Source organism: Stegodyphus dumicola, chromosome 5, assembly GCF_044657685.1.
Source record: "Stegodyphus dumicola isolate Sdum_Otavi_A_Nest chromosome 5, ASM4465768v1".
NCBI classification, from domain to species: domain Eukaryota; kingdom Metazoa; phylum Arthropoda; class Arachnida; order Araneae; family Eresidae; genus Stegodyphus; species Stegodyphus dumicola.
The window spans coordinates 1027001-1054716 of NC_140772.1; the positions used below are offsets into that span (position 1 = coordinate 1027001).

At 30.9% G+C, this 27716-nt stretch overlaps 2 protein-coding genes across 5 annotated transcripts in view; both read left to right on the top strand.

Moving 5' to 3' along the window:
- LOC146997001 (uncharacterized) overlaps nt 1-27716 on the top strand; it is a 458848-nt gene that overhangs the window by 233673 nt on the left and 197459 nt on the right. The gene's annotated exons all lie outside the window — the stretch shown is intronic.
- On the top strand, nt 93-26938 carry LOC146997005 (cullin-5-like). Its single transcript, XM_085816333.1, has 6 exons — nt 93-269; nt 6718-6849; nt 6956-7076; nt 12546-12718; nt 16940-17101; nt 26814-26938. Exons 1-6 carry the CDS (start codon nt 93-95, stop codon nt 26820-26822), a joined length of 774 nt encoding a protein of 257 aa, XP_085672459.1. The 3' UTR covers nt 26823-26938.

The window sequence follows — 27716 nt, forward strand, 5'->3', positions numbered from 1 at the left end:
TATGTGTTTTTCACATAAAATTCATAAATTGTTAATTTTAATGTCACATAAAAATGTACATTTTGAAGTAGCTCTGCTCACTTTGTTAGAAAATGCTATTTAATAATTTCCGAATATTAAATGTTCTTCTCTACAGGATTGGCAACAGAACTCAACCAGAATTTCGCTGTGCCGAGCTTTTAGCTAATTATTGTGATGTGCTGCTTAGGAAAACCTCTCTCACCAAAAAATTGACATCAGATGAAGTTGATAAAAAATTAAAAGGAGTGGTATGTATTTATATTTTCTGCTATCAGTAGTTAGGTATAAAATATAATTGACAGATTTAAATGTTTTAAGTTACAGTTCTATGTAATATATATGTATGCATTACATAACTATACCAAATTTTTGTTAGTTAATGTAAAATTTGATGAAAATAATTTTTTTATTTTAAATTAATACTTAATTTTCAAATTAATGCATGAGATTTGTTTTTTCCCCCATTGGGTGGACACATACTTATTAAGCATTGGTTGAGAATGGCTGAGCATATCACTCATTTAGCTATTTCATCCTCAGAAGTATTGTCCATGGGTATTCAATATTGTACCCCAGTAAAGGGGAATTGACAAACATCCATATCTTCTCCAGGAATCGAATTCAGGTCCTATAATATGGCATTTGCACTGCTAACCACTTTAAAGAACAACAGGGAATAAACTTAAGATTTCATAAAAACTGGAATTCTCTTCTTTTCTTTAATTATTCAATATCTTATGAAAATGCGTTTATTTATTACAGAGGGTGTTTACACATTTTTAGAATAATTTTTGGGCCATTTAATTTATGTTTAAAATGTGAAGAGTATTTTTTTAAATGTTCGATCTAATAGCCTTTTTACTGGACTGTAAGTCTGGGTCATGATTTCTATGATGGAAGGGCTCTTCTGATTTCCATGATAGAAAGACTCTCCATAAAATTTTGGCAGTATTGATCTCCATTCCTGTTCCACTTCTTCCAGGGTTCATCAATTGTGGTGGGTAGCACTTACAAAGAGCTCATTTTGAGACACTAGATACACAGTAATCCATAGGTCAGGGAACTTTGTTCGAATACGTTAAAAAGGTATATACAGTATGAAGTCCATAATCCGGACTCATCAGGACTTCATCCGGATTAGGGGTTTTTCCGGATCATAAGATCATCAATTTAAATCTGGTAAGATTGCATACAGAAATTACACAATTAAAAATATGAAACTGTAATTTATGAAATAAAGAGCAATTATGATCTAAAGGGTATCAAAATTTACAAAAAAAAGCTTAATATTTATTTGTTTACTGTGTTAAACATTTCTTTCAATGTAAGTTGTTTAAGTTGGTTTGTTTTTTGTGCCAATACTTTCTTTTTAATTCTATAAACAGACATAATTTCTTGTTCAGTTACAAAGTTCCACTGCTCAAGTCCTGTAATTGTTGTGTTGCGAATACCGACTAACTTATCAATCGAAATTTTTTTGTTTTCAATAACCTCTCTGTCACTTTCTTCACTATCAGAAGCGGTATTTTCTGGATCTAGAACCATACTACAGATTTCGCTGTCCATTAATTGATTGATAATTGGGGCATTGTCGTCCCAATGAAAAACTTCTGTTATATCATCTTCATTTATTATCGCTTCTCCACATTTCTTTACAAAATCCAATAACTGGAAAATTTCACCTTTACTTTGCGATGTCCGAATACCTTCAAATTCGCGGCTATGAATGACCATGAAATATGGTCACCATGAAATATGGTAGCTGGCCATAAATTATGCCAAGCATTTTTTAATGTGTCTGGAGACACATCCTCCCAACGTGCATGCGCAAACGAGCAATAACGAGCATGCATAAAGCATACAAAAAAAGTTTTTGGATTTTGAGGTCTGGATTATAGATCATTCCGGATAATGGACGTCCGGATTACGGACTTTGTACTATATGTATATATGATCGGTCTTCATTTTTTCAAGAAATTCTGTGGTACTTTTCAAAGTATGACTTTGTCTTGATAAATTCTTCTTGCTTTGTCTTGATAAATTCTTACGCTTTGAAAGTCACTGGCATAAAGAAATGGAATTTCTATTGTCAATATCGGTCATAAAACTTTCTCTTGATAGTGAATTAATGTTGAAATTTTTTTATGCTCTTCTTATTTTTATTTTCCTACTGTAAAAGAATCCTGCGGCAATCATAAAGCCATTACAGAAACTTAATTATGCATTGACGGAACTAAGTTTATGGTTTCTTTTTCTCTTCCTTTTCAGTATCAAATTACACATTTTTTTAGTTGTTGCCATCATTTAGGTAAAACCATGCTTCAGCAAAGGTCGCAATGTATTTTCATTTATGTCCTGCTAAATAGTTTTCATACAGGGTTCTGGAAGCTGTTGTGTCTTGAGCCACATGCCTTGGCCAAAGCTGGTGAACATTATGCTTTTTAGATTTTTTAAAGTTGTAAGTCTTGGTTTGTTGTTTTATTTATTGTTGGTACGGATGTATTTAAAGATTTTACAATTGATTTCTGCATCGTCGGATTTTCTCTGGTTACTAATGATTTAACTATAGAAACAGGAGTATGTACCTTTTTTGAATATTTGCTTGAAGTTTTTTCAATGCAGAAGTAATAATTGACGGTTTTTTTCATGTCCAATGAATAATGTTGCTTATTTTGCTCTTAGAAAATATAATAGCATACATTGCTCTAAGCTTCATAATTACAGAATAAGAATAAACTTGAGAGGCATTAGAAACAGTATGTACCTTTTTTTTGGTATTCATTTGGAACCTTCTTTCCATGTAGAAGGTCCATTGATGGTTTTTCCTTTTCTGAAGAATAATATTGCTTATTTTCCACTTAGAAATTGTAATGTGATTCATTTCACCGTGTTTCTGAATTACGGAATAGGAATATTACTCTTCGGAAAGCGCAAAAACATATTCCTCGGTCCACAATTTGTTTGCAAGCAACGTTTTGAAAGAAAAATTAAAAAAAAAAAAAAAAAAAAAATCAAACCATTTTTCTCGTTTCAATGAATAATTTGTGGCCTCAAATTTTTACTGCAAAACATTTGTTTTTCTTCAATTCTTTATTTAAATTATTTTGAAAATGTGTAAACACCCTCTTTATTATTCAGTAATGAATATTTAAGTTACCACCAATTAATATTACCATATAATATGATTAATATCTGTTAAAAGTATCAGTTATTGAATTATGTCATCAGTCATTCCTAATTAAATAATTAGAACTAAAACTGGCATGTTTTTTTTGGGGGGGGGGTACTGAAAAACATAATATTGTCCATTTTGCCATTCTGACGAAGTTTTCATTTAATTTTTTAAAAAATAAAAATTTTTTGTGTGATCTGTTTTATAGAAAAAGTAAATATTCAAGAATCAATTATATTACACATAGTTTGGATAATTTTACTGTTATAAAAAATATGCATTAACTTTTATAAAGATAAGAATTTTAAAAAAAATTAAAACTTTTATGTTGGTTGAAAACATGGGAAAAAAGTAGATTCAAAATTGTAAATATTGTCCATTTTGCCATCCTGATGAAGTTTTCATTTCATTGTTTAAAAAATATGAAATTTTTTTTGATCTGTTTTATAGAAAAACTAAATATTCAAGAATCAATTGTATTACACATATTTTGGATAATTTTACTGTTATCAAAAATATGCATTCATTTTTATAGAGATAAGAATTTTTAAAACAATTTAAACTTTTATGTTGGTTGAAAACATATATATAAAAAAAAAGTAGATCCAAAATTGTATGTATTAGATACATTTTGATTCTTCTGTCATATGATCTAAAACTGGTGTCTCCAAACATTTTAGCCAGTAGGCCATATTGGCTCTTTCACAAAGCTACGATCCAGTTAATTCATCATACCACTGTAATGAACAGCATTTATAATGAACAGCATTTATGAGGAACAGCATACATGTTTTTAAATGAGGGAGTGAGATTTTTGTGATTGGATTTATGTGCTATGATCTTATGAAAAGTCTTGTTTTTTAGACATTTATGCAGTTTCACCTAATATAAATTTCTTAAAGCTGTTTTTAAACATTTTCAAAAATATATTTTTGTCCCAGAATATTACAGATTTCTTTATGTACTTTACTTTTCAGTAGTTTTATCTCCCCATTGTCACAATTTATCAGTGTATTTTATTTACACTTTTCTCTGAGGCAAACTTTCTCTCATAAGTATTTTATATTTTGGGTAAGTTTTGTGTGAAAAAAACATCTCCAAGATTAAAATAAATTACTACATAAAAAGAACAAAAATTAAGTTTTAAATAAAATCACTACTGAAAATTTCTATGAACCGACCTAGCATAGTACTATAAAAGTTAGAAAGATAACACACGAAACCTTTAAGTAAGTGCGAAGTATTGTAATTGTAAAAAATTTAGGATATCATGTTTTAATGAAAATATCCATTTTGACCTCTCTTCAATCTATTTAAATGATTTTTTGTGTACGCACGCACAGAATAAAGAGACTCTTTCCCCCAAAATGGATTTAGGAGAGATTTTTTTCATGATGTCTGTACGTATGTATCTTGCAAAATTCAAAAACAAGTAGTCTTAAATTCTCTATATGGCACTGCTATAACATTTAGTTGTGCACCTCCCTTTTTGATTGCAATCTGCTGCATCAAAAGTCTCTCTCTCTATATATATATATATGTATATATATACGCACTCTGTTACCTGGCTCGATGAGCTCATTTTTTTTATTCTTATATGTTTGTAAATTGTGCATCTTTTTCCTTTAAAAGTCACTGAATTATGGTGTTCTTGTATTTCGGGTCAGGTTTTTATTACTTTAGTTAATCTGCATGCAATAATTGTAGAATTATCAACAATTTAAAAGTTGTTTAAGTGCTACGAAGCCTAATGAATGTGCCATTTGTTTACAATTTAAACTCTTGCTTTGTTTGAAGTTGTTTTGAGTTTTTATGTATTTTTGCCTTGTCGCAAAGTGAGTGAGAAATATATCTCTAATGGAATTCAAGGAAATAAGTTTAAATGAAATGCAGCAAAAAATGTGTATAATTTAAAGGACATATGAGGAGGTCATGCATGTCCATGTGAGATTTTTTATATATACAGTGTTACAGTATTTCACTCATTGTAAATTTAGAAATGTTTGTATAATATGTTTTACAAAGAATGTGCATGATAGGCAATGTATTTCTGGATTGGCTGTTATACGAAACAGTTATTGCATATTCTATTTGTAATTTAAAATTTTATAACATTATTTTAAAGAAATCCCTAGTGGTCCAGATCGTTAGTGCTCACGGGCCAGATTTGGCCCTCAGGCCATAGTTTGGAGACCCATGATCTAAAAGAGAGCTGACCTAGTCCATGCTACTGGTGGATTGTGATCATGCTTAATCATTAGCCTTACGTATTACATTGTTATTTGTATTTTTCTTATACATCAATCGATAATATCACCTAGTCAAAAGCATATCATCATGTTCTTAACCCTCCAAACATTACAGATTTTGAAGCATTAGAAATTTCAGAGTTTTCCGAAATGTCATAAATATATTTTCTTTCTTATAATTCTAGAATGACTCTCTCACTTTGTACCTCGAATCCTTTCCTTCCAATACACATGCAATCCAAAATTAGATTCATCTGGCAGAAAATTTCAGTTATAATAAGTGGTAAAGCCATCCTTGAATATGGAATTTTACATCCATAACTCTGAAGGGTTAAAATGATTAGACAGCATCTAGAATGAACATTTCACATTTTTTATGCATTGTGTAATGCTCTTCTTTTTGGAAATCACTTTTTATATGCTTAACTTCAATAATTTTTTTAATCTATTTTATGTTTTTCTTCCAACCAGAGCAGTTTATTGTTCCAAGTAAGATTATTCCTTAAGTTCTCTGCAAGTTGTAGGAAAACTGTTGTATGGCTTGCTGTTGAGATTTGTGGAGGAAGCCATTCTTTCCTTCCTAAAACTATTTTGTTTACATTTCCTTTTGATTCATTAATCTGTACAAACCCATGTATACTAACTCTCAATGCTTACTATCTTTTATTTCCAAAAATCATAAGAGGAAAAATATTTAGATCTTATAGATTTATCTCTTTACAAGTTTATAAACTTTTATAAAAAATATGTTTTATGTGTCCATGAAATATCTTTTAATTATGCATATTTTCTGTAATTATTAGAAAAATTATGTTCAATAAAAGTATTGTTTCTGCTAGATTTATGTACTATAATGAAACAATAATAAGTTTGTGTGTTAGCATTCTGATTGTAGGTGTAGGCATCTGTACAGTTAATCCAAATGCTTTATTTAATTGAAATTTTACATGCTGCATATATAAATATTTTTAGGTAGAGTCTTGAAATTTCACTTTTAAGGTTGATGTAGGTAATAAAAAAAGATAATTTTTAAAAGATAATAAAAAATGAAAAGTTTACCAACAGTAAGGCCCCTGCAGGCTAATTTATTAATTAAAGATATTATCAGAACTTAATATTATCAGATTTGTAGAAATGGTTTCCTGGTTTTTAAATATTGATTACTCTGAACTAATATTTGAAGCAGAAAGATGCTTAAAGCCGATTGAAATGATACTGTTGTTAAAATTAAAATTCATATGTACACATGTTCATCTCTCCGATTTATTTCTTCAGCTTTTAGTTTTGAAGTATGTTCAAAATAAGGATATTTTCATGAGGTATTACAAATCTCATCTCACAAGACGTCTCATTCTCGAGTCTTCAGCTGACAGTGAGAAAGACAAAATTATGGTTGAATGGTTAAGAGTAAGTAAAGTTTTAAATTTTTATCTTGATATGAGTTTTATAATATATAAAATTCTGCTTATTATTAACCTTTATTTATTTATTTATTTATCCCCTCACACCAAAGGATGTTGGTATGCCTGCTGATTATGTAAACAAATTAGCAAGGATGTTTCAAGATGTAAACATTAACAAAGATGTTAATCAGCACTTTAAAGATCTTCATCGAAATAGTGGTTCTTGGGTTGGTAAGTTACAAATTTTTGTCACTTTTTTAAGGTGATAAGGTGCTTTATATCCATGCTTCTTAACATTTTATGTGTACTCCTTAGGAATATGTCTGTAATTCGTCTACTTTTTATATGGTTATATAAAATAATAATGTGTATTGTATTAATGGGAATGTTATATATAATTATACCAGTATCCATTTTGAACAATCAGCTATTAAGAATGGTCATTATAGTAATAGGCCTCGTATATTTCAAATAGGTAAAATTTTATTGTTAATTTGTTTCTGGTGAATTTTGGCTCAGGGAGGGAGGAGAAAACAATTACAGACATAATGAGTATTATGCTTAAAATAAACATAAAAAAGTTTGTATCACCAATTTATCATTAATGACATTGAGTTGTCAAACTTAAATGCATTTACTTGAGACATCACTACCAAAATGGGTTAGAGCTTATTTCTTTAGCAACAGACAGCTATAGACGTCCTATTAAGAGATATTCTTGTGGTAGACAGACAGAATGTGCACACACACATGATACGTTTTTTATTTGCACATCTAAAATATGTATATCCAGAAATATATAAAATTTTCATCATGGTAGCTTCTGTAATTTTAACATTCCTATACATTAAAAACTGGCTTATCATTTAATTCTGTTTTATGTATGAAGATACTGTTCAAGAAATAATTTTATTAAACAGTAAGACTGAAAATTTGGTCAGACTTTTTGAATTAATCTTTCTATAATTTTTCATTAAAGAAACATTGATTTTTTTTATATGGCTGGTTAAAAGAGCTAAAGAAAAGAAATGTCTTATTCATTTACTGCTTGTGAATGGTACAGCAATATCAGAAACCCTTGGGATTGGGGCATGACACAGCAGTCAGTTCCCATACATATGATGCCACATTGCTTGTAGCATTACCTACTGTTTGCAAAGTGGCTATCGTTCTGTTTTCTTTAATGGTTTATAGCAGGGGTTCTCAACCAGTGGTACACATACCACTGGTGGTATGCAAGAGAAAAATAGGGGGTATGCAAAGAAGCTAAGTATTTTTAACTATTAAATTCAAAAATTAAAACCCCAACATCCTAGTTGAGTTTTTTTTCTCTAACACTTGTAAATTTATGCAAGAGTGGTGGTGTAGTAGTATTTTGTAGTGGTGGTACTAAAGGTTTTCAATTTTTGTTTAGATGGTACGCACTCATCAAAAGGTTGAGAACCGCTGGTTTATAGTAGAGACCAGGGGTTGGCCTGTGAGCCAAATCTGACCTGCAGCCTGCTTTAATACAGCCCATAGCTTAATATTGTATTTAAATAAAAAAATTTTAATGCAGCTGCCAGTAATTGGGTTGAGAAGTTCTAAAAAATAACTATTGGGATCACATCTTTGCATTTATAATCTGCCGTTGCCATAGAACAAATGTTGCCAGTTTTCTCAATTTTTCTTTAGTAGTACATGTTGTATTGTTTGTCATGTCTTTTGGTGTTTAGTGATTATCAGCACTCTGTGTTGTTTTATTATTTTCATTTTATTTTACTTATTACCAACTACTCTCATTTCACTCTCAAGACCTTGGAAAAGTGGAGGTAAAAGGTGGAAAGTGAAATTTGATAGTTGTGGTATTAAAGCAGAATGAATATTTGGCTATGAAATTAAATGATAAAGTATTGTGTTTATTGCATAATATAATAGCTCTGTGAAAAGCGTAGTTCCTTCTGTGAAATATATATCCTTACCAAACTAAGCACTCAAAACAATATTTAAAGTTCACAGAAAATGAATGATTGTTAAAACTGGAATGTTTAAAATAGAGTGCTTCATTACAATATGATTTATTTGCAAAATTAAAAATTTATAATGAAGCAGTAAGTAACTTACGAACAACTCATTTATAAGCTGCCAAAAAAGAAAAAAAAAAAATCGGAAGGCCTTCAGATTTTACTTTACGCCCAAAGAAGCTTTTTTTTAACGTTTTCTGTGTTACCTGTATTTGCTAAATATCATGTTCGTGAAGAACTTGAACCATTAAATTCAGTTTAATGGTTCAAGTTCAATTCAGTTTAATGGCAGTATTGCAAAATAATTTTGAAATGAGTATATCTTTGGAATTTCTGATACACAGTCTCATGCCCTGGAGATAAAATTTTTTCCCCCATACAGTGTTGCCATTGCTTGCTTCGAAATCATTGAGTTTGTTAATACAAAGTTCGTTAAAGTTTTACAAAGTGTGAAATAGATAATAAAATAAATTCCAAATTCGGGCTTCCAGATGCCCATATTCAGGTGGAAACTTCTGTTATTCAAAATTTGATGGCTCTAGGTATCGTTGTTTTATCATAGTGCAAGAAACATATATACATTTATGCAAATTCTTCATTATTTAATTTCTTTAAATATAATACAGGGCTCTAATATTTTGTGGTAGCAATTTGAAAAGTAAACTGACTTCAACGTAAAAGGCCAAAAGGCTAATGCCCTGTGGGATAAAAAGAGATAAAAAAGATAAGAAAAAGGAAAAAAAATATGTTTTGATGATGAATTTATTAAATCATGTTTGTTTGTGATAGCTGAAGAAATGTGCCCAGAGGAAATGCATTTGTTTTGATCTGCCAGCCATTCGACGAGAACTGTTAAAAGAGTTGAGCACATTATTAACTGCATTAATAGTCAATTAAAAGACAAAGCAAAAATTTTCATTTTTGTTGGCTGTTGATGTATTGAAAGACTTTAGTGACACAACCAGATTGCTGCTGTTTATTCAAGGAATCAATATTGAGGTGACCTAAGAATTAGCTTCTGTGAATGATCTGCATGGAACAATTACTGGGAAAGATATCTTCAGGGAAGTTGAGAAAACACTAACACAGTTTGTAGTGAAATGAGTTAAAATGTATCACAATTGATGTAGGATGGGAAAGTATTAGTTGGATAATTGTGAAGAAGCTAAATGTTAAACATATCTGGGTAAAATCCTTGTATTATTTATTTGCGTACTGTTTGCGAGAAACACTTCAATCTGTCATGTCTCATTGAACTAGTTGTGTAAGCTATTTTATTCACTTTCATCATCAGTTTCATGATTTTTTTATTAAAGCTAACAAAGTGAAAGGTTATGATTTGCTCTACCATACAGTAGTTTGATGTGTTAGCAATGGAAAATTTTTTTTTGAGACTTTTGAAATAATTGAAATTTTTCGAAATGAGAAAAAGTGTCCAACCACTATTATAGAACATTGAATAACTATAGAAATTATGATTTCTTACAGATATCGTGGGATAGTTTAACAAATTTAACTTCAAATTACAAGGAAAGGCTTGTAATTTAAAGTTAAATTTATTAATTTAACTGTTTGTTATTTTTTCTAATTTAAGTTAAATTTGTTATTCATTTCACGTATGGCCCAACAGCGGCCGAGCGGTAAAGTCGCTGAACACTGGTAGTTCGGTCCAAGGTTCGAATCCCGCGAACGGGCTGGCTGCATGGGTGTTTTTGTGGTTTTCTCCATATATAATGTATATACGAGCCAATCTACCCTTAGAAAGTCCTCCATGAAGGTATCCCTCTCCTTAGGCAGCCCTAGTGTGCTTATATTAGCCCTAGTGTGCTTTACCATAATTAAATACAACACAATACACCATTTCACCTATGAGCATAACTGCTATGCTCACATGTGAAATGAATTCTGTCTGTCTTATTGCTGAAAAATCATGTTAAATGAGTTTAATTGTTTTCCATACTGTAAAAGTGTGAAATCTCCATTCCCCCAAAATTTGTGACAGGTACATTTTGTGAACATAAGTTACAACAATGTTTTTTGGATCTTTTGCAAGCGCAAAGACATCTCCATATTTTAAAATCCATTTGCTTGTGCAACTGAGGACCTTCAAATGCAAGTGATTGATCTGCAGAATGATGATATGCTAAAAATGATGGTTGAAGAAATGGATCTAACTCAGTTATATAAATACCTTTCAGATGATAAATATGATCATAGGGAAACAGACTTCAGTACTGAAGATCCCGAGTTCAAATCCTGAAGAAGGCATGGATGGAAATTATCTGTCTTCTCATAGAAGGTAACAGTGTCTGCCTATTAGATGCCTCCGTAATAAAATGACCACCACTTCTGGCCTTAGTAGTGGCAAAACCCTAAAAATGGCTCGTACCCGCCATTAAAAAAAAAGAGAAAATCATATTAATGTCAATTTATATCTGTATTTGGGATTACTTACCAATGTGAAAGGAAATTTTCAAAAATGAAGTGTGTATAGTCGCAGCTCAGATCATTATTAACAGTTGGCAGTACTAACTTGGAAGTACTAACTTCGAACTTCAATATGATAAAGTATCTTGAAAAAAACAATTGTATTCATCACATTAGTATAAAATTTTAACTTATTCCATTATATATTTATTAATAAACAAAATTATTTTATTTATTTATGAATTTTTTTAGGGGGGTGGTGTAAATATTAGCAAAATGTGCATAACTATAAAAATATCACTTCCTAAAAAATGTTTTAAACTTTTTTTTTGAAGCCTACCCAGCCCAAAATTTTTGTGATCTGGCCCCTTGTTTTTTTTTGAAAGTTTGCCAATCTCTGGTATAGATTGTAATAGTTCAATGAACAATGTGCATGGATTCATGAATGGTGTGCATCCATCTTTTCTGATGAATCATGATTTTTCATACAGCCGCATGATAGTCATGTTTGTATTGGAACTGATTGTTGGAGTCATTTTACATTATCATATCAACTGAGCACCTGTAATTATGGTATGGGATGTGCTACAAGTCCCATTTGCATCTGTTATACATACCTAGTACTTTTTTTAGCCAATATTACATTGAAGAGATGTTAGAGCTTCCAATAGACCTAAATGTTGAGATCACTTGTGGAGTCAGCTACCAGCAAAGTAATATGTGATTGCATGCTTCACACATTTTGTGACATTGTTTCAACAGATAGCATTTTCCATATCTTTTTTAGGCAGTATGTTCAGGATATTTTTATGGATTTAAAACATCTGCTCTGTCATTGGCCAGAGGCTTGGGCAAAAATAACCACTAATAACTACAACAGATGGACTTTGGCAAAGTGTTAATGCTTCATGGATGCAATATCTTTAGTTGATACCCAGATTTAACTCCACTGTATGCCAAGTCACATAGCAGCAGTTATTGCTACCCATAATGATTATTCACAGTACTGAACTTTAGGTGTTCTGAAATGCCAAACAGCATGCAAGTTTAATCATATCATCCATGTAATTAATTTATAAAATAAATATGAGTTTTTATTTTATATGCATTATGTCACTTTCAAATCCAGCAGTTTATTTTTGTGCCTTTTTTCATGAGTTAGTTCCTGATATCAATTTATTCCACTTGTTTTCTTTATTAATAATTTTTTAAAAATATTTTTTTATAATTTTTTGTATTATTGTTCTTTTCTTCATAATACATTTTATAGGTTCTTTCAATGTGAAAATTCTTAATGCTGGTGCTTGGGCTAGAGGAAGTGAACGGATACAAGTATCATTGCCTCTAGAATTTGAAGATTTTATTCCTGAAGTAGAAGAATTTTATAGACAAAAACACAGTGGTCGTAAACTTCAGTGGTATCATCACATGTCAAATGGCACTGTAAGACTTTATTTTTTCTCCTAGTTGTATATATACAACTTTCTCACATTTACTCTGATTAGGAACAGGGATTCTAAAACTTATTTAGTTTTGTACCACATAAATAAGAATAATATATATATATATATATATATACACCATTATGTACCAACATAAATATGAGAAAGTTACATATTATGTACCAGTATATGGGCCACTTTGTATTCATTTTGACCATTCATTTAAATCTTTTGTGTAAAAATTTTGCTATAAAAATAATGTAATATACCATAGTTTTTGATAAATCCTGCTTTAGAATATTGCTATTATACCAAGACTGTGCATAAATTAGAACAATATATTAGTCATAACATGTGTTACTTTTAAAATTTGTCAAGTCTATCGACTATTAAAAATATGAAAATAACAAATAATGGTATTTTAGCATATAAATATATTATAATATATTGGAGAGTTCAGACTATCTTCCATAACTGTTAATATTCAGAATGATAATTAATTCTTGTTGGTAAGTGAATAAGCACAAATGCAAGTATCATAACAGAATAATTTTATAAATGTAACTTACAGAATGTGAATTTAGAAAAACCTACATATAACAATTTACTTTACATTACAATTAACGATTTACTTAAGATTATAAAGTCACAGTGATGGTCATAAATAGCATTATGGAGAAATATCTTTTTAATTGTATTATTGCATTGGCAGAACTCAAGTCATATTGATGGTAATAAGTAGCATTGTGGAGAAAGTTAAACTTCCTAGTGTTCTTGCTTTGGCAGAGAGAAGATTCAATCTTCTGTCATGTGTGAATGATAATTTTACTGAGAAGTCTCCCATACCAACACCTCCTAGAACTAACTCAAGGCCACGGCGCGTTTCCCAAGAGGAGGTGTGACGTCAGTGTCAGTAGGGATTGTATTTCATTTAACTCTCCCCACCCAGGACTGTGGTGGGTGGATTTCCGGAGTTTTGACGGTCACTTGGTCAGAAATCGTCCATAAGAACAGTCGACATTTTCTTTCTTTTTTCAGATATTTCTATATTATAAGTATTCCACTTTATTATTTGTTTTTCAAATTTTTGATATGGTTTACACATGCTGTGTACCTAACTGTAAAGGGAAATATCCAAATGGTCCAAAAGTACAGGTTTCTTTTTTCCGAAAGAGAAAGAATTCTTAAATAAATGAATAAAGGCGATTCATAGAAGCAATTTCAAGCCAAAAATATTTTCGAAGGTAAGTTGCATTTTTTTTTTTTCCCTTTAATGAATAAGTTTATACTTATCTGTGCTTTAAAAAGTGCTTCTGTGTTAAGTATGTTATAATTATCATAAACTAAAGCGAGTACATACATTTATAGAAAGTAAACATATTTAATCTTATTGTAAGTCTAATAGTGATTATATAAGTATGATGATTAATTTAATTTATAGCAGATAGTACTGTTTATCATCATGCTAATCGTTCAATCTATAGCAGATTGCATTCTTTATCGTCATGCTAGTCAATTTGTAGTAAATAGCATCATTTACCAAGTTAAGTAAATTAAACAAATGTGTGACTTAAAAGTAGGATTAGATTAAATGTAGGATTAATAAAAATTCAAAATGGTAAATACATTTTGTATGTTGCAAAATGCTTGCATTTAAATATCTCGATACATTTGTCACAGGAACAGCGTATTTATTAAAATCCGAAGACCTTGAAAAATCTTGATAATATATCTGTAACTAATACCAATTTTGTTTCTGATGTTAATGCGAAAAAATACGCTATTTAAATTTTTGTGAGTTCATGCCTGATATTCTTAAAATTCACTTAATATAACATAAATCATTAAATATGAAGTTTTACAAAATCTTGTATTTAATTCTAGTTTAGATAATTAAATCCGATTATAACAATCTTTGCATGCAAGTGTTTCGTATTTTTTGTAAGTAAATAATTAAATTTATGCAACACTTTATTTGACAAAAGAATTTTCTATCTAATTAGACATTATTCTTCAAAACTAGTACCTGTTTCACTTTATACAATTAATACATAAGTATGATTTTCTTTCTATTAGTCGTGAATAAACATTAACTTATATTATTTAGTAGAATAAACAAACCAAAATATGAATTTTTACCTGCTACAGGGAATGTATGCATTTCTATATATTTGCACGCATTAAAATTTACGAAATTCTGAGTTTCATTTATTTTTTGTCAAAGGTATTCATTATGTATTCCCTCTTCATTTACTTGTATAGTGCAATATCAATGCAACTTTTCTATGTGTATATGTTAAAGTTCATGAAATTTTTTTATTGTGTTTTGATTTTTAAATTTAATTACTTCATATATATATATATATATATATATATATATGTTAAAAATCCTAAAATTCTCTTTCTTCACCCCAAATATATTATTTTAAATTGTATATTTTGTATAGCAGTATGTCGAAGCAATTTTTTTTTTCCCCCAAAGAAATCGAATATATTGTCATACATATATACGCATGCATATACATACGTATGGAAATAAAAATGTATGGCATGATATTTCATAAAGACTACAATTTAAGTTCTTTCTAAAGATAGAAATGTAGTCTTTATGAAATATTATGCCATACATTTTTATTTGATGAAATGCAGTCTGTGATATAAAAAAAAAAAAAAAAAAAAAAAAAAAAAAGCAATATTTATTGTTTCCTGTTTACAGACAGTTTTGAATAATTTTGAATTGACTGTAAAGACAATTTCGATGATTTTCTTCTTTTCCTTTATTGGAACAATCCTTCCTCTTTTTAGTTGACTGATTGAAAATAAACATATACATGTTATCTAAAGTATTTCTGTATAAATTGTTTCGAATTGTAATGTATAATTTAGTGCATCCTAAGGGCATTATATGTTAGTAATTTTATTCGGCAGTAATAATGCAATGATAGTTGTGTTTTTCATTTGTTGTGTTCTACATTCCAGTTTAGGATTTGTTACATTTGCCTTCCACACAATAGTGCTAAATCATGTTATAAAATTTCCCTGTAAAGATCAGAGGTTAGCTATTTAGATCTATATCAGACCTCTATCAGAGATTTGATATTTGCCATTTAAAATGCAAAATAATATGCAATTCTCTCTGTGCACCTAATGTCTCAAATAATTATAAAAACTTATTTAAATCATTGCAAGCTTAGCGTTATTTGTTTCAAACATGAGTATTTATTATTATTCGGCAACATATGTCAAAAATAAGATATATTACTTATACTTATCAAAGATGTTTATTAGTCAAGGCATAAATTGTTGTAAGTATAATTAATATGACCCTTGACCAATAAACATCTCTGATTAATTATATTTGTTTTCAACTAATGATTTTATGTTGCTACATGATTCCAGGTAAATTAGCTTCATAATTTAAATCAGTTAGAATTTATCTCAATTTTTTAGGATCTATATCCTGCCTTCATGTCTTAAATTGTCTTTCTGTTTAATTATTGCGTAAAAATAAAATTCCGATTCATTAAGTGTGAAGTTTCTTTCGTTAACAAGAGTTTCTCAGCGCTTAAATTTAGTAACATCAGTAATAACTTTTAATGGAATTAAAATTTCTAGTTATTCGTATCGAAAACATTCTAAAAATAAAAATCTCGGTTCTTCACATTCTAATGAAAGCAAGGTATTTTCCAGATTTATAAACGATGAGAATTAAATATAAAAATTTCAATTTTTATATAAGCCTTTCAAATGGATATTTAAGAAGGCACCCTTAAAGTTGGCGAGGACGAAAGTATCCCTACTGCAGTGACGTCACGAACTGCGCGCCGTGGCCTTGAGTTAGTTCTAGGAGGTGTTGCCCATACTCATTTTATTCTCATTATTGGTTAAGTTTCACATATTGAATCCTTAAAGTCTTATGATTCTGTTATGGAAAACTGATTTTATATCTTTAATTTGTTAGAAATTTTACAGAAAAGTGTTACTTATTTCAAATGAGATGTTCCCACTTGGAAAATAGATAGATCCCATTATAACATAAAAGACACCCATCAAGATAATATTCCATTTGAAAAATGCTGTTGAAATCTTGAATTAAAATTTTAAAAGCAAAAATTTGTCTTTAAAAAATCATTAAAAACATCATCAGAATGTTTTTCCTGTATTTCTATTATTATCAGTGAACTTCTTTTGTTCCTTATTTTATTTTATTTATTTTAAATAGATCACTTTTAACAATGCTCTTGGAAAGTTTGATTTAGATGTAACTGCATTCCAAATGGCAGTTCTGTTTGCTTGCAATCAACGACCGCATGACAGAATAACATTTGAAAATCTACGATTGGCTACAGAACTTTCTGACGCTGAATTAAGAAGAACGTTATGGGTAGGTTTTATTCGTTTTTATTGCTTTTTTTTAATTTACTCATTTTCTTAAGTTTTGAAAATGGATGGATATAGGTTTATTAGTTAACACTACTGAACATAAATATATTTCCATCAATTAAAATCTACAACCACATGAGATTTTCATTAATTAAAGTGCACGTGAGAAAAAACTGTTAGAAAAATAAAAATTATATAAAAAAATATAAAATTATATAAAAAATTTTCCTATAAAATTTTAATAATCTTAAAGCTTTTTTTCTTAATTTGAAATGAGGACAACTTCTCTTGTTATTGTGTATCACTTTCATTAATAAGATTCATTCAGAGTATAAATTGATATTTATAGATTAATTAGTAAATGTGTAATTATAATCTATGTGCAGGTATGGTAGAATCACTTAAAACATTATTAGTATTGTTATATCAAGCTTGGATTTGATATTTGTAATGCAAAATGTTATTAAGAGACATACTTCTATACTTTACCCTTCATTTTTTCATATCTATTAGTGCTGATTCTGAAATGTATTAAAACTTGAGTGTAGTATTTGATTTGTTAATTTGATTCCTTAACTTTGTAATGAGTATTAATATATGATTTTTCTAAATTTTATTTTTAACTTTGAAAACAGAAATGCAAAAAGAAAGGATATCTCAATGCTTAGAAAAAAGAGTTCAGGGTGATTTTCTGAAACCAGCTTCTGTATATAACTCTGTTAATTTATACTTGTTAATATGGCAAGTAATGCCATTGAGGATGAAAAATACAGTCTGAATAAGAAATTATCTGTTTGCATATTGCTGAGAAGTAAGATTTAAAATTCAACACACTGACTATGATAAAAGTTGCATTGAGAGAAAGAAGGGGGAAAAAAAGTAGTTGTACTTCTGAAAATAAATTCCAAATTTAAAGAATAATATTAAGGAATTACATGAAACTATACTGAAGAACAAGCTGAAATACTGAAATATACATATACCTGCAAAGTACAAAAATATTAAATAATTCATTGAAAATATGTTGTTAAAAATGATAGTACTTGAGTAAGTTAAAAATGGTGGCCAGTTTATTTTGCTCTCATATTAACTCTTCAGATTGTTGATGTGTAATAATGAATGAGTCAATGCAAATGAATATAACTGAAGAATAAAGATGGATCTGCATAGATAAAATTAGACAGGACTATCATAATAACATGATATTCATTAATTTACAGAGTTATTTCTGTAAACATTTCGCTTAAAGGTATTTCTATAATAAGTAAATAAACATTTGTACTAGTTTTTTAGGAGAAAAATGAGAATATTAGGCATTTAAAATTAAGTATTAGAGAAGTTTATTTCACTAGCCCAGTAACTCTAACCAGTAACCCAGTCAAAGTCAGCAAAATTTATTGCAAATATCCAGACTAAGGTAATTTGATAGATGAAATATAACTTGTTGTAAACATTTCCTTAAATTCAGTATGACGAATTTTGTTTATAAAATGAAAATCATTGATGTATGTGGTATTTGAATATTTTTGTTTGCATTTCTGAGTTTCCTGATATTGTTCTGACTATTATTATTGTAATAATATCACAGTATCACAGTGATAGTAACTGTCAAATTGTGACAACTTATCTGTTGCACTGAGAGTTTATGAAATCTCACGTGTACACTGAAAATGAAAGGCATTTATGAGGAGGGATTAGGAAGAAGTAAGGAACTAATGTTTGTTAGCAAAAGAAATCATAATTGTTTTGAATATTTTGTAAAGTAATTAATTGAACTTTATGAATTGGTTTGACAAACTCTGTTATTTTCAATTAATCATAAAATAAGCAAAGTATCAAAGACAATCATCATTTGTTAAAAATCATTGTCTCTAGATGAATATTTATAAATATCAATATATGCTAGGCATTATTGTTAGATTGTGAAAAATGAAGAATGAGATATATATTGATGCAGAGTTGTTGCTTTGTAGGTCTGTTGTGGATGTGGGAGCAATTGCTATGTTGAATCTTCCCCTGTGTAGAAATTTCATGCATTCAAATGCATGCTACTGAATTCATGCATTATGTTTAGATCTGTCACTGCAATGGCTGTCATTTATGTGTTAAAAAGACAGTGACATAATCTGCATGGATTTGGTGATTAAATCTCATTTCTTTCTCTTTTTCTTTTCTGCATTTATTGAAGCTTGACTTGATCCAAGAGACCGCAGTAGTAGGTTGCGTTGATGGTCTGACGTCCGTGTAAGAAATCTACCAGTAGGACACCCCTTCAATCCCCAAAACCATGGCCAACATTTTCCCCGCAGACATCGAGTTTTGGTTCGTACTTGCATGCTTTGATTCGGGGGTGTAATGATGCACCCATGTCTCATCACTGGTGGCAATTTTATGCAAAGCTTCCCCTTCTTCTTCAAAACGAGTTCGAAGCAGTTGAGAAATGCAAACTCTTGTGGCTTTTTGATCGTCATTCAGCAACCTTTTGGAACCCAATGTGCTGAGATTTTTCTGAAGCCCAAATGCTTTCTGATGATTGATTGGGCACTTTCATAGCTGACACCAAGTTCTTCCGAAACTTGAAGCGATGGGAAATGTCGATCCCATTCGCTAAGCTCACGAACACGTGCAATGTTTTCATTAGTCACACTCGTGCGAGGATGACGGGGATGTGCTTGATTCGCAACACGTTCACGGCCTTGCTTAAATTGGTTGCACCAAACCTTCACTTTTGACCATGAAAGCGTAGCTTCCTCGAACTGGGCAAGCAGTCTGCGGTAAATTTCGGCTGGTTTCATGTTTTCACAGACGAACAGAGAACTTTATAATTATGTTTTCACAGAGAAACTTTATAATTATGTGTTGCTCCAGAGAGATGGGCACACTCATTGTAAGGGCACTTAAGCACTGGACAAGCTGGCTGATGTGGTTTCCCTACTCTAGGTATCCCCACCTAACGACTACAAATGCCCAATCACACACAAATACCCTTCCCCACTCTCAGCCAATAAAGGCTCGTTTATATATGATCGACCTGCATACCTCATTAATTCTTTTAGAGTTGATCGATTTATTTATACACTTTGTGTCGCCACCATTTATTGCTCTATTAAGTGAAATAAGACCAGACATAAAGAACAACGTTGTTGGATAAAAATTAAATGTGCCAGAGGTCATACAGCACGACAGTGTCATCAAGAGGCTTGCGGGGAATCTGCATTGCCTTACAGAACCATAGCAAGATGGGTGAAAGCATTCAATGAAGGACGCCAAAACGTGGCAGACATGCTGCGGCCAGGTCGTCCGAGTGTCAGCGATGCAGACGTGCAAGCTGTTGACGCACTAGTGGACAGTGATTGCCGCCAAACGGTTCATCAGCTGGCTGGACAAACAGGATTAGCGCATATGACTGTGTTGCACATTCTGAAGGAATGCCTGTCCATAAGAAAAATTGCTTCACGATGGGTTCCACATCACTTGACGGAAATGCAGAAATGGCTACGATACAATGCTGCCAGAACCCACCTGGAGCGCTATGAGCGCAAAGGAGATGCTTTTTTACGGCATATCATTACGCTGGATGAGACTTGGGCGCGATCGTACCAGCCAGAACTGAAACGCCAATCAAACGAATGGTGTCATCACAGGTCACCACGACATTCAAAATTTCGTCAGAACCCCAGCAATGTGAAAGTTATGGTGATTATCATGTTCAACTGTGATGGTGTCATTCTAACACATACCGTTCCCCCACAGCAGACCGTCACTGCGCAGTATTACTGCTCATTTTTGGATCACAATCTCCGACCAGCTTTGAGAAAAAAACGGCGACACTTTCTGCAGAACGCTCCTCTCATTTTGCGTGACAATGCTTGGCCGCATGCAGCGCAAGCTGTGACTGATTTGTTCAAGCGATGGGGCTGGGAAGTGCTTTACCATCCACCATACTCCCCAGATCTAAGCCCATGTGACTATGGCTTAATTCCTAAGGTGAAGGAACCACTTCGTGGCACTTGCTTCCAAACTGTTCCTGAGATTCTTGCGGCAGTAAACCGGTCCATTCAAACTATTAACAAAACAGGCGCTGCTACAGGTATTCTGCGACTTCCACATCATTGGAAACGGGTTGTACACAATGCTGGCGACTATATTGAAGGACTGTAAAACATGGTGACATGAATCACTTTTGTATTCCTTGTAAATAAATAGTTGCCACTATTAAAGTTCCAACCCTCATATTATTTTAATCTGGTTGATTAAAATCACTGTATATTGGAGTTTTGTTACTGGTTTAATTCCCAGTGGAACAGGATGTGTAAGCTTTTACATTGTTTTCTCCATGTGTAGTAAAATATGTGCGAATTTCCTTTAAATTTGTTCATGTTAATATGTCTTCTAACCTGGAGTAAATGATGTTTTATTATGATTAAGCATTTATTTGTCTGCTTTTCTAGATTAGTGCATAAAAATATTTAACTGATTAAAAATGATAGCTTCCTTTCTTATTATGTATATGAAATTAAATTGAAAACTACTTATTTTATGTTCCATAAAGATTATCCATCATGGTCTACAATACTGGCACAACTTGAAAAATAACAAGCTTTGAGTTGTGACCATTTTCAGTATTGTAAAATTATCTTTGCAGCAGCACTGGCACATATTTTAGCTCAATACTGTTATAATAAATGACAGCAATGTGTATGTGTTGCATTCCTTGGTATCAAACATATCAAAATTTTACTGCATAAATATTTATCATGGCACTGTATACTTCAACGACATTTCTGTATCAAAAGTAAGAGAGCAATCACAGGATTACTTCGTTTTGAAGATTTCTTTTAAAGAAATAGATTTTGAAGGTGAAAAGACAGCAGGTGTAGGAAAAATCTCCAGTCCTTTCAGGAAGCATTATTGGAAAAACTTATTATAAACTACTTGCAAGAATATATGGAGATTATCTATGGAGAAATTTGACAGTCTATACTGTTTTATAGCCAGCAGTGCAATAGGAAGTTCTTCTTTAGCATTTTGCAGCAATCTAAAATTTTAACAATAAAAATGCATTCTATTTTGATACTTATGTAGGCTGCTGTTGGAAAATCGTTCACTCTTTTATATCCTGTTTACTGATGTAGAACTAAAACCAAGGAAAACCCAACCAAGAACCAAGGAAAATATTAAGAATGCCATTTTGTAATTTTGTAACACCTGTCACAATATGGTAACATTATTAATAAAATTCAGTTTATTGTTTTCGAATTTTGTGTATGAGCCATGAACTTCGAGAACAATTCAATATAATATTAAAAAATTTGATAAAAATTTTTTTACTAACATTATTTCATAAAAAATTTGATAATTTTTTTAAATTTTATGATCTTTTAGTAATGCTTATTTCTTAATCTGACAATTAAGTGTACGATTCTTGCATTTCAGAACAAAGGAAAACTTTAGGCATGCTTATCTCAATACTTCATGTTTTGAGTTGTACTAATATTGCAGCTCATGAATGATACATAGCTATATTAAGCAGCAGCTTTGTTAATAATATTTATCTGTAGACCTAACATAGCTCTATATTTTTACAATATGACTTTAAAGAAGTTTAGAAGTATTTTTTAATAATATCCATTTTTGTATAGATATAATGCTATTGCTATTTTATATCTATAAGATGAACTTAAAGGGCAATTTTTCATTTATCTCCTCCCTGAATATAAACATTACAGTGTTGTATTAGCAAATTAACTTTCAAAATAATAATTATTGATATATGTGTTATGTGAAATTAGTAACACAACAACCTTGAGTCCGGAGTAGAGTTATCTACAAGATTTCAATTGATTTCGAGGACAAACAAATACAGGTCCCTCTTTGTGAGGAGCAAAGAAATTTGCAGGACTGGAAAGCAGTGGGCATAATTTTACAGTGGACATTTATACTCTACAGTGTTATTAATGTTATTTCTAATAGCAGAATGTCTTCTCTGATGGCAAGCAGAAAATTTTGTAAAGGCTTTGACCACGAGAGAAAATCCTGGGTCAATGGAAACTGATCTCAAATAATTGAGTTCATTAGCAGACAAAGGTTCTGCAGAACAAAATTTGAAAGCATGAAATGTATAATAGTAAAAAGAAGCCATTTTTTGCTTAGCCAGGTGACATGGTTTTAGCATAGGGCAGTAAACAAACAGAAATCCTGGATCAATGCAAACTGATCTCAAATAATTGAGTTTATTAGCAAGCAGAGCTTCTGAAGAACAAACTTCATGAACATGAAATACATAATAGTAAAAAGAAGCCATTTTTTCTTAGCTAAGTGACAGGGTTTAGCAGGGGGGTGAACAAATATAAAAGTGTTTAGTAAACAGTAGTGTCAAAATCAGATTCATTGCGAATTATAAGAATATCAAAGAAGGGAAGGGAGTTGTTAGATTAAAAAGTGAACTAGATAGCTGGATCAATCAAATTCATAACAGATAAAATTTGGGATAAATCTTCTTTATTACCATGAAAAAGTGTGAAAGTGTCGTCTATGTACAAATCCAGAAATGAAAAGAAAATTTCTGAAATAATCTCACTTCAAAATAGTGCGCGTAAATGTCAACAAGTACAGGGCTGAGAGGATTACCCATGGCTCTCTCAATTTGGTGATAATATTAACTTTGGAAAACAAAGTGTTTTGTATTCAAAGAGATTTTTACTAAGAGAAATTAACTCTTCAATTTTAGTGTGTGTAAAATGGAATTCTTGAAGCCTGATTTCAAGACAATTTGTGCTCCTTTGACTGAAACATAAGTAAACAGTGATTTCACATCAAAGGAAACTACAATGGAATGCAGGAGAGAAAAATCTTTAAGTATCTCAATGACTTCAAAAGAACTTTTTACAGTGTGAATATTATTAGAAAGTAATGGAGAAAATCTGGAAACTAAATATTTAGCCAAAGGATGCTGTTCCTTAAATGGAAACAATAGGTCAAGACGGAACTCCAATTTTATGGACTTTGGGAAGAGTATGGAACCTAGCACTGTTAGCAATAGGTGGAATAAAAGATTTTTTTAAATTGAATTGGGATGATAGGAGAAGACTGAACAACTGTTTTTACTTTTGTGAGATCAGAATTTGAAAGAATTTTGGCTTTCATTTATCAGTTTCGAGACTCTGTATGTGTTTTTGTCCATAACAATAATCTGTTAGTTCTTATCAGCTTTAAAAATTATAATGTTAGCATTAGAGTGAATTTCACTTAAGGCCTTCATTTTCTTTCGCTTAAGATTTGAAACAAATGATCTGTTATTAAAATCCATGTTGTGAGTAATTGAGTATTGGATTGTGTCCTTCTGTGTTTCTGAAGTTTTAGAGAATTTAAAAGTTTTTTCAATAGCAGTGATGATTTGAGGAGTTGAAGGTTTAGATGTTTTTTAAAAGTTGAAGTTATATTTTAATATTTTCATATTATCTTCTGAAAGATTAATATTAGAGATATTAATGATGGGATTAGGATTTGCAGTGGGAAGGTTAAAAAGGTGGGTGGGACTAGCTGATAGGGGTGAAAGCTTTTGGAATTTAGAAACAAGGACACTTTTATGGCCTAGACAAGTGGTATCAGTTCTAGATCAAGATTTACAATCAAAAGAAGGGAAATTAAAAGTAGAATTGGCAGTTTTTAAATGAAGGTAATATAATCCAAATTCAATTTTAGCCAAACCTGAGTTTCTTATCATGTAATGAAGAGCTGACAGTTTGAATTTATGCATAATTTTTGTATTGTGAACAGAAGATTTAAGACTACATTTGACTTGTATAAATTTGGGAATGATACAAACTTGTATAATTTAGCACATGTAATTGTAAATTTGCACATGTGCAAACTTGTGTATATTTCAGAGTGAATTGTTCAGAAAGCTTCTTCAATTGGTAAATTAGATTTTCTTGAAACTCCATAAACTGAAAGATTTTTCCCCCTCTGTGTTCCATTACGGTTCAATGTCACTGCTTAACTACTATTCCAGTTGAAGGAATACTAAATTGTCTTTGAAACTAGGCTTTGAGAATTCCTTTCACAGTTACTGAAACCAAGAGTTAATTTCTGTTACTAAAATCTCAAGAGTTCAACGAACTTTTTTTCCAAAGTGATTATTATCGCCAAATTCAGCAATTAGCTATGGGCAATCCCCTCAGTCTTGTACTTGCTAATATTTACATGCACTATTCTGAAGTCAGATTATTTCAGAAACTACCTTTTTGTCTCTGGATTCGCTACGTAGATGACACTATCACACTTTCTGATGGTAATAAAGATTTATCCCAAATTATGTCTGTTATGAATTTGTCTAATCCAACTATCCAGTTCACTTTTGAATTCGAATCTGAGAATTCCCTACCTTCCTTGATATTGTTATAATTCACAGTGAATCTGATTTCAGTATTACTGTTTACCATAAACATTTTTCTGTTTGTTTACCACCCCATGCTAAGCCATGTCACTGGCTAAGCAAAAAATGGCTTCTTCTTAGTATTATGTATTTTGTGCTCTCGAAGTTTGTTCTTCAGAACCTCTGCTTGCTAATGAACTCAATTATTTGAGATCAGTTTCAATTGATCCAGGATTTTCTCCCGTGGTAATCACTCTCTCCTGTGGTAAACACTTTTTTGTTTGTTTACTACCCTGTGCTAAACCATGTCACCTGGCTAAGCAAAAAATAGCTTCCTTTTACTTATGTATTTTGTGCTTGTATTATATTACATATTATGTAAGCAAAAAATGGCTTCTTTTAATGATTATTCGTAAGTTTGCTCTTCAGAACCTGTGCTTGCTAATGAACTCAATTATTGGAGATCAGTTTCCATTGATCCAGGATTTTCTACTGTGGTCAAAGCCTTAAAAGATTTTCTGATTGCCATCAGAGAAGACATTCTGCTATTAGAAAATAACATTAATAGCCTTCTTGTGTTTCCATTTTATCCTTTTGTCAGTTTTAAAATTGCATGGATTCTTCAGAAGTTCAATTTGTCTAATCCAACTATCCAGTCATTTTCTTGCCTATCAATAAAAATCCATGGTTTAACTCTTAAAGATTACATTTCTAACTTTAATTTTTTTTTGAATTTATAGCATATCATGTCAGTGCGGTTTGAGATGCATCAGCCAATTTAAAAGAGTGTTAAAGTTTCGTATCGAGGAACACCAATCTTATGTCCGAAAAGGCAAAATTAAAAAATCTTTGATAACTAATCTTTGTTGGGAATGTAATAATAATTTTGATTTTGCGTCTGCAAAAATCATTTAAAAAGCTTCTTCAATTCGTGAATTGGATTTACTTGAAGTTTTTCGCAAAGTTAGTCACAAAAGTTTATCTTAACCTAAAAGTCCAATCCAGTCATTCCTACAACTTTTAAAATTCTACTAATTTAATTTTTTAATTTCATTAATATTTTGGCCAAAGATGGCACTACCTTCTCATTTGCTTCTTTGTGGAGTATAAATATGACCGTAAAGCCCACTGCTTTCCAGTCTTGCAGATTTCTTTGCTCCTGATGAAGAGGGACCTGTACCAGTTTGCCCTTGAAATAGCTTGAGATCTTATACCTAAATCTATGCCAAACACGAGGTTGTTGCATTACTAGTTTCGTGTTTCACTTAGTGTGTTTCTTTTTCATTTCCATATGTGTTATATTCTAAGTTACAGCTAAACTTTTAATATTTTACAGGAAAAATAAAAAACCTCAGAAGAGAGGTAAAGTTAATTTAATTGGAAGACTTCAGTTATCAACAGAAAGAAGTGAACAAGAAGAAAATGAACGCATAGTACTACTTCGAACACTCAGAACTCAGGTTAATGTTTCTTTCAACTATTAACCTATTCTAAATTTTATGCTACATGTTTGTAATTACTGTAAATATATTGATTTTTTATTGTTGTTATCTAAAGTATAAATTTTCAAAAGGTTATTCACAAAAATAGTGAGCTTGTTAGCAAAAACTGCTGTATAGAAATAACTATGCATGTTATTATTGTCAGAAGTACGTATCACATATGAAAAGTCTAAATAAATAAGTATGAAATGCTGGACTAATCTTTTCCTCTTTAAGGTTAGGTTAGATTATTTGAATATGGGAAAGTATGCAAGAACTGTTTGCCTAAGAGGAGGAATTCCTTTATAGAAACTTACTAAGGGAAGTTGGCTTGCTTTTGCATTACATGAGGGGGGGAACTCACCAAAGCCGACCATTCAGCCATCTCGTTTGCATAGATTTGAACCTCGGTCAAACTCTCAGCATTTTTTTTTAACCATTCGGCTACTAGTGTGGGTGCTTACTTTGACACTTTTTACGATGTGTGGCAGCAAACTCATCATGGATCTACAATTTTAAGAGATAATGTAGCATTCTGAATCAAATAACCTCTTTTTCTGTCTTGATGCAGGGCTTCCACATGCTTAGAAAGTCAGTAAATTGGAAAATAGCTTGGAATTGTTGGTAAAATCCAGACCATTTTTCCAAAAAGTCAAAATATAAAGTTAAAAATTTAAGTCAAAATATTTAAGTTAAAATATATAGAGTAAATTTAAAACTAAACCTGAATCAAACTAAATACAATATTTGGTTTGGCA

Coding starts and splice junctions, on each gene's coding strand:
- LOC146997005 (XM_085816333.1), top strand. CDS start 93: ATGCTATTTAATAATTTCCGAATATTAAATGTTCTTCTCTACAGGATT. Junction 6,850..6,955: donor TTATGGTTGAATGGTTAAGA/GTAAGTAAAGTT, acceptor CTCACACCAAAG/GATGTTGGTATGCCTGCTGA. Junction 12,719..16,939: donor ATCACATGTCAAATGGCACT/GTAAGACTTTAT, acceptor TATTTTAAATAG/ATCACTTTTAACAATGCTCT.